The sequence below is a fragment of the Tetrao urogallus genome (assembly GCF_951394365.1).
Source record: "Tetrao urogallus genome assembly, contig: scaffold_168, whole genome shotgun sequence".
Taxonomy (NCBI): domain Eukaryota; kingdom Metazoa; phylum Chordata; class Aves; order Galliformes; family Phasianidae; genus Tetrao; species Tetrao urogallus.
The window spans coordinates 992-8,825 of NW_027639051.1; the positions used below are offsets into that span (position 1 = coordinate 992).

General features: G+C 59.7%; 2 protein-coding genes across 2 annotated transcripts; one reads left to right on the forward strand and one right to left on the reverse strand.

The window, feature by feature from the left end:
• Positions 1-302: 302 nt before the first annotated feature.
• Positions 303-4,448, reverse strand: KCNIP3 (potassium voltage-gated channel interacting protein 3; the record flags this gene model as incomplete). The annotated part of the gene is made up of 8 exons (XM_079551035.1): positions 303-350; positions 501-563; positions 1,362-1,466; positions 1,568-1,675; positions 2,078-2,148; positions 2,261-2,330; positions 2,420-2,544; positions 4,352-4,448. The coding sequence occupies 8 exons, from the start codon at positions 4,446-4,448 to the stop codon at positions 303-305; spliced, it is 687 nt and encodes a 228-aa protein (XP_079407161.1).
• Positions 4,449-6,235: 1,787 nt separating this feature from the next.
• COX5B (cytochrome c oxidase subunit 5B) lies at positions 6,236-7,037 on the forward strand. The gene is made up of 4 exons (XM_079551034.1): positions 6,236-6,346; positions 6,443-6,516; positions 6,615-6,714; positions 6,795-7,037. Exons 1-4 carry the CDS (start codon positions 6,253-6,255, stop codon positions 6,905-6,907), a joined length of 381 nt encoding a protein of 126 aa, XP_079407160.1. The 5' UTR covers positions 6,236-6,252; the 3' UTR covers positions 6,908-7,037.
• The last annotated feature ends 797 nt before the right edge of the window (positions 7,038-7,834 follow it).

Consider the following 7,834-nt stretch of genomic DNA (forward strand, 5'->3'; position numbering starts at 1 on the left):
CCATCCATCAGTGTCGCATCCATCCCATAATGTCCACCTTGTGCCGGGTCACCTCTGGGGCAGAGTGACCCATTTCTGGGGAGATCTGCCCCAAAATGAACCGCCGGGGGGGGTCCAGTGTGCAAGCTGGCCACGTCATCCTTATTCTTAAGGGTTTCTTCTCATTATTGAGGTTCTTCTTCTCATTATTGAGGTTTTTCTTTTCATTATTAAGGTTCTTCTTCTCATTATTAAGGGTTCCTCCTCATTTGCAACATCTCTCACGCCGTGTTCCACCACGGCCATCCTGGGATCCCTGTGCTCTAAATGGTGTTCTCAAAGATCTGCATGGAGCTCATGATGTCCGCATCCTGCCGGGGGACACGGACGCGTCACAGGTGCCCATAGGGGGAGGGGGCACCCATGGAAGGGTCCCCGAACCCATCCTGACATCGCTTTGGGTACCAGGATGGGAAGGGGGAGGAGGGGGGTGAGCCCAAAGTCAGTGCTGGCGGGGTCACCTGCTGGCACGTCTCCAGGAACTCCTCGTAGGTCACCACGCCGTCCCCATTCCTGTCCATCTTCTGCAGGGGCAGAGCTCAGCACGGATGTCCCCATCCCTGTTCCCATCCCCACCTCCCTCTTCATCCCCACCCCTGCTCCCATCCCCTTTCCCATCTCCATCCCCATCCCTGCTCCCATCCCCTTTCCCATCTCCATCCTCATCCCCCTCTCCATCCCCATCCCTGTTCCCATCCCCACTTCCCCCTCCATCCCCATCCCTGTTCCTGTCCCCACCCCATCCCTACCTCCCTCTCCACCTCCATCCCTGCCCCCATCTCCATCCCCATCCCTCTCTCCATCCCCATCCCTCTCTCCGTCCCCTTCCCTACCTCCCTCTCCATCCCCATCCCTGTCCCCATCCCCTTTCCCATCTCCATCCCCATCCCTATCCCCATCCCCATCCCCTTCCCCCTCTCCAACCCCATCCCATCCCTGTTCCCATCCCCACCTCCCTCTCCATCCCCACCCCTGTTCCCATCCCCTTTCCCATCTCCATCCTCATCCCCCTCTCCATCCCCATCCCTGTTCCCATCCCCACTTCCCCCTCCATCCCCATCCCTGTTCCTGTCCCCATCCCCATCCCTACCTCCCTCTCCACCTCCATCCCCGCCCCCATCTCCATCCCCATCCCTCTCTCCATCCCCATCCCTCTCTCCATCCCCTTCCCTACCTCCCTCTCCATCCCCATCCCTGTCCCCATCCCCTTTCCCATCTCCATCCTCATCCCCCTCTCCATCCCCATCCCCTTCCCCCTCTCCAACCCCATCCCATCCCTCTCCCCATCCCCACCCCGTCCCCGTGCTGTGCTGGAGTCTCACCTGGAAGAACTGCTCCACGTGCTCTGCAGGCGCGCTGTCCCGCGGGGCAGGCAGGGTGCAGCGGCCCATCATATCATAAATGGATTTCATGATCTCCAGCATCTCCTGGGAGCAGACAGAACTGGGCTGACAAGGAGAACCCCCCCCCCCCCCCTCCCCCGACCCAAGGGTGCCCCCTGCCCCCTTCCAGACATCCCCCAGGGCACCTCCTTGGTGATGCAGCCGTCCTTATTGATGTCGTAGAGGTTGAAAGCCCAGTTCAGCTTCTCCTGCGCCGTGCCCCGCAGCAGGACGGACAGCCCGACGACAAAGTCCTGCCGGGGGGGTGGTGGGCAGGACAGTGATGGTGAGCAGCCCCCGTTTCATACGGAGCTGCCGTGACCCCGCTCTGGACCCCACAGAGCACTGCGGCGTGGCTATTGACCACGGGCCCTTCTCCTATCGATCCCGTTTCTATTCCGGCTCCCATCTATTTTTAATGGCTGCAGCCCGGCCGTGCCGCAGCATCCCGCAGCCCTGAGCCTGCAGCAGCACTTGGGGGGCATTCAGGAGGTTCGGGCTGGGTTTTTTTGGGGGGGGCGCTGTACCAAAATCCACGCACAGCCCCTTCCTGAGCGCCTCCCCCTCATTCCAGCAGCGCCATCTGATGACTCACACGGCTGGCATAGGGCCGAGCACCCCAACCCCCCCCAGTGCCACCCCCCAGCAGCGCTCACCTCGAAGCACAGCGCCCCGCTGCCGTCCGCATCGAAGGCGTTGAACAAGAAGTGAGCGTAGGCGCTGGAATCTGGGGAGGAGGCAGTTAGGGAGCATCCCGTGGGGTCGGGGTATTTCTGGGGGGCTGTTTTGGGGGGTTGGGTGATGCTTTTTAAAGGGGGGGTGATGCACCCCCGGCTCACCTCCCTGCGGGAAGAACTGCGCGTAGATGAGCGTGAAGGTCTCCTCGTCCACGTGGCCACTGGGACAGTCCTGGGGGAGGACAGAGCGATGGCCACAGGGAGCCCCGCAATGGGGGAGTCCCCAAAAGCGAGGGGAGGCCCCCAACCCGCCGTGCTCACGTTCTTGAAGCCACGGTAGAGGGACTGCAGCTCCTTCTTGGTGAACTTGGTGTGTGCCTGCAGCTCCTCCAGCCCCTCGGGTTGGTGCCGGGCGGCCGAGAGCTCCACGTCGCCGTCACTGGTGTCTGCGGGGGGTGACGGCGTGTCACCTTTTTTTGGATGGGGGGCAGAGGGGCACCGGGACCTCCGGGATGGGGCTGTCCCTCCAGGAGCACTGTGGGAGCCTCAGCCAGGACCTGGCAGTGCTCGGAAACACAACGGGAATCCCCCCGAACCCGGCGGCTTTCCCTGTCGCCATACGGAGCTCCCCCAGTGGCTGCAGCCGTTGCAAACTCCGGGTTTCGTGACCCGAGGGAGGGAGGAAACGGCTCCGTCTGCACTTGGGGGGGTTCCTGGGAGCTGCTGGTCCGTGCCTGCTTCAGCAATAGGATCCTGGAGCATCCCAAAGCGTCCCCGAGCATCTCAGAACCTCCCCGAGCATCCCCAGGTGCCCTGAAACATTCCGGAGCTCCCCTGGGCATCCCACAGCACCCTGAGCATCCCAAAGAACCGAGCAGCATCCTGGAGCATCCCTGAGCATCTCAGAGCATCCCCAAGCGTCCTGCAGCATCCTGAAGCATCCCCAATCATGTCAGAGCATCCCCAGACACCCCGAAACGTTCCGGAGCTCCCCTTGGCATCCCAAAGCATCCTCGAGCATCCTGCAGCATTCTGGAGCACCTCGGAGCGTCCCAAAGCGTCCCTGAGCATCTTAGAGCATCTCCAACCATACTGCAGCATCCTGGAGCACCCTGCAACAATCCCAAAGCACCGTGCAGCATCCTGGAGCATCTCAAAGCATTCCTGAGCATCCTGGAGCATCTCAAAGCATTCCTGAGCATCCAGGAGCATCCCTGAACATCCCTGAGCATTCTGCACCATCCCACAGCATTCCAGAGCATCCCAAAGCATCCCTGACCATTCCAGAGCATCCCAGAGCATCCCCAACCATACTGCAGCATCCCGGAGCGTCCCAAAGCATCTTGTGGCATCTCTGAGCATCCCAAAGCATTCCCCGAGCATCCTGGAGCATCTCCAAACATCTCCAAGCATCCTGGAGCATCCTGGAGCATCCCCGTGCTTCCCTACGTAACTCTGAGCACCCCGGAGCATCTTAGAGCATCCCCGAGTGTCCTGCAGCATCCCGGAGCATCCTGGAGGATCTCAGATTGACCCCAAGCATCCTGCAGCTTCCCAGAGCATCCCCAAGAGCATCTCGGAGCATCCTGGCGAATCCCGGATCGTCGTGCAGGATCCTGGAGAATCTCAGCATCCCAAAGCTTCCCAAAGCTTCCCCGAGAATCTCCAGTCATCCCCGAGCGTCCCAGCACATCCCAAAGCATTCTGGAACGTTGCAGATCGTCTCCAGCAGCCCCTGCCCAGGTCCCCACCCGCATCGCATCCTCCGGCCGCTCCCGCCCCGGCCATCCGTGCTGCCGGAAGGTAATTAATAAATGATGGCCCATTAATGTTTTCAGCCCCTGCGGAGCAGCTCAGCGTCGAGCAGGGAAGAGCAGGAACTTCGGGACAGGGAAGATGGGATGGAAACGGGGAGGGGGGATAAATGCCGTGGACCCCCGCGTGCGGCTTTTGGGTACGGAGGTCCATCGCGGGGGTCTCAGGGGTCCCTGTGGGTTCGGGGGTTGCTCCGTGCGTCTCAGGGGCGAAGCTGGGCTCAGAGCCCCCCAACAGCCCACGGCTGAGAGCGGGGCCGTGACACGGCACAAAGGGACGCCCCGAAACCTCCGCCTTCCACCACGGAGATCCCAAAGAACCGCCCCAAAAACCCACGCCTCCGAGGCACAGAGCGTCCCCCAAACACACAGCGTGGGGCTGGCGCCCCAAAACCCACCTCTGGGGGAAGGAAGGGGGGAGGGGGGGAACCGGGGTTACCTTCCACAGAGATGGGCTCCAGGATGCCGAACTGCTTCAGGACGGCGATGAAGAGGAGGATGACGACGGCCACGGCGCACAGCTCCATGCCCTGCATGCCCGCGGCGGGCGGGGGGCACCGGCGGCAGATTGGGGATGTGGGGCCGCCCCTGCCCCCCTGCCCCCCCCTGCCCTCCTCCCTTGGCACGCGCCCACACGGCTGCCTCCATCTTCCCTCTCTTCTCCTCCATCCGTTCCTCTTCTTCTTCTCCATTCTCTTCTCTTCCCCGACGTTTCCTCTTCTTCTCCATTATTCCTCCTCCAAAATTTGTCTTTTTCCCCAACGTTTTCTCTTCTCCTCCAATTATTTTCTCTCTTCCTCCTATGTTCTCTTTTCTTCCCCAATATTTTCTCTCTTCCTCCTATATTCTCTTTTCTTCTCCAATATTTTCTCTTCTTTCTAATGTTTTATCTTTCCCCTCTATATTCTGTTTTCTTCTCCAACGTTTTCTCTTCTCCTCCAATATTTTCTCTCTTCCTCCTATGTTCTCTTTTCTTCCCCAATATTTTCTCTTTTTATTCCATATTCTTTTCTTCTCCAACATTTTCTCTTCTTCCCCAATATTTTCTCTTTTCACTCCATATTCTCTCATCTTTCCCAATAGTTTCTCTTCCTCCCCCATATTTTCTCTTTTTCCCCTATGATCTTTTTTCCCCAATAGTTTCTCTTCTTCCCCTACAAATCCTTTTCTTCTCCAACATTTTCTCTCCTCCTCCATTTTCCCTTCTTTCCCAATAGTTTCCGTTTTCCTCCGCCTTTTCTCTTTTCCCTCTTTATTCTTTTCTGCCCCAATATTTCCTCTTCTTCTCCAACATTTCCCCTTTTGCCTCCATTTTCTTTCTCCTTCTCCAACATTTCCTCTTCTTCCCCACCATTTCTTCTCCTCCAGCATTTTCTCTTTCCCCCAACATTTCCTCATTTATCCCCAATATTTTCTCATCTCCTCCATATTTTCTCAACTTCTCCAATATTTCCTCATTTTTTGTCTCATTTTTCCCATTTTTTCTCCTTTTCCCCCCATTTTCTCTCCTCTTCCATCTTTTCTCCCTTTCTCCATTCGTTCTCCTGCTTTCCCTCCTCCCACCCCACATTTTCCCCTTTTTCTCCCCTCTTCACCTTTTTTCCACCTTTTCTCCACCTTTTTTCATTTTCCTTTTTTTTTTCTCCACTTTTTCCCCATCTTTTCTCCATTTTTCTCCTTTTCCTTCATTTTTCCCCTTTTCCATCACCTTTTCTTTTCCTCCTCCTTTTTCTCTCTCCTTTTCCTCGGGTTTTGCTCCTTTTCCCCCCTTTTTTCCCTTTCTCCTCCGTTTTTCCCCCTTCTCCTCCATTTCCTCCCCTTCTCCCCACCATCTCCTCATTTTCCCCATCTCTCCTCTTTCTTCCTCCTCCTTTTCTCCCCAATCCTTCTCCCCCGTTTCCCCTCCCCTCCACCCTTTTCTTCCCAACCATTCCCCCCTTCCTGCCCCATTTTCCCCACATTTTTTGCGCCGTTTCCCACAGTCTCCCCCATTCCCCCCTCGGCGCACCCCGAACCGAGCTCCATTCCACCCCCAGGCGGTAATTACCCCCCTGCAGGTAATTAACGCCCCCCCCCCCCCCCCGCATCCATCGATCTGCACTGCAATATTAACGAAGGTGACTCATTAAGGCCGCTCGGAGCGGGGGGGGGGAGGGGAGGCCCGCGTTACGGCCTGGGGACGCAGCCCGGCCCGCCGCCCTGGGGGCCCGTTGCTATGGGCGTGGCGCCGCCCCGTTGCTATGGGCGTGACCCCGCCCCCCCTTGATGCCCCGCCCTTCCGCTCCTCCAGTTCCACTTCCGTCGCCGCCGCCGGAAGCGCTGAGTGCCGCCGCTGCAGCCATGGCCTCAAGGTTACTGCGGGTGGGCGCGGCGCTGCGGCTTCTGCCCGCCGCCACCGGCCGGGCTGCGCCCGTGAGGAGCTTCGCCGCGCCTGGTGAGGACGGGAGGAGGGGCGGGATCCGGGTCCGGGTCTGAATCTGAATCGAGGCCCGGGTTTGGGTCGCCGCTCTGACCGCCGCTCGTCCCTCAGGCGACCTCGCCACGGATGAGGAGCAGGCGACGGGGCTGGAGCGGAAGGTGCTGGAGGCCATGAACAAAGGCCTGGTGAGTGCGAGGTGCTGGGCGTGGGGGCGGGACGGCAACGCCGTTGCCGGGGATGGGGATCCCGCTGACCCCAGACCCCCTTTTCTCTCCCCACCCAGGACCCCTACAGCATGTTCCGGCCGAAGCGCTACGCGGGCACCAAGGAGGACCCCAACCTCGTGCCTTCCATCACCAATAAACGCATCGTGGGCTGCGTCTGTGAGTGTCCCCACGATCCCTCCCCACGCCCCCCCCTTCTCCCCACGCTTCCCCCTCCACCCTCTGTGCTCTTTCCCCAGGTGAAGAGGACAACAGCTGCGTCATCTGGTTCTGGCTGCACAAAGGGGAGGCGCAGCGCTGCCCCTCCTGTGGCGCTCACTATAAACTCATCCCACACGAGCTGCCCCACTGAGAGCCCCCCTGACAGCCCTGGGGGGTCCTGTTGAGACCCCCCCCCGGGCAACCGTCTGGTCTTCAAAAGCTGAGCCACCGCAGCGCTCATTCTGCTGTGTCCCCCCCATCTTACATAGAAAAAGAACTGTGTGTGGAAACCCTGCCTGCTGTGTGTGTGTGCTGGGGGGCAGCGACTGAGAGCGGGCTGGGTGGGGAGCAGGGGAGGCTGTGGTGACCCCTTGGGGTGCTGAGTGGGGGTGGGGGGGGGGGGGGGGGGCAGAATCCCCAACCCATGGATGCTCCCTTTGGGTTGGGGCTGATGAGGAATGCCCTGTGGGGTTGGGGGGGGGGGGGGGCAGGATGGAAAGGCGCACTGGGGGGGTTGCATTGGGGTGAGCTCCCCCTTACCCTTTATTCTTCTCTCTGTCCTCAAAGCTGGAGGCGTGGGGCTGGGAGCAGAGAGGGGCTGCTCTGTCCCCTCCCGCAGTGGGCGCTGTGTTTGGCCCGTCCCCATTATAAAGCACCTCATCCTCACACCCGATCCCAGCGCCGCCTCCTTCCAGTTGGAGCCATTTTCCCCTCCTCCTATCCCAACACGGCCCGAGATAAGAGTCCATCTGTCCCCTTCTGTCTGTCTGCCCTTCCCTGGACGTGTGCTCAGTGCTGCACCCGCAGTGCAGCCCTCCATCCCACAGCTGCAATGGGTGCTGTGGGCACACGCGTGGGTGACATCAGGAGCCCCAGCCGGCCGCAGCTTAATTGTCCTCATGAGACTGAATAAATACAAGTCTATGGGCCGGGTGGCTGCATCCCAGGGCTCTGGAGGAGGGGCTGAGGTGGTGGCAGTGGTATCCTGGCTGTACCAGGAGCAGGGCAGCGATCGTCCCATGTGCTCAGCTCTGTGAGGCTGCACCTCGAGTGCTGCGTCCAGTTTTGGGCCCACGCT

Bases quoted from the DNA above. Each gene is read 5' to 3' on its own strand.
- COX5B (XM_079551034.1), top strand. From the start codon at position 6,253: ATGGCCTCAAGGTTACTGCGGGTGGGCGCGGCGCTGCGGCTTCTGCCC. The intron at 6,347-6,442 runs GTGAGGACGGGA...CTCGTCCCTCAG, and splicing joins GAGGAGCTTCGCCGCGCCTG to GCGACCTCGCCACGGATGAG. The intron at 6,715-6,794 runs GTGAGTGTCCCC...CTCTTTCCCCAG, and splicing joins ACGCATCGTGGGCTGCGTCT to GTGAAGAGGACAACAGCTGC.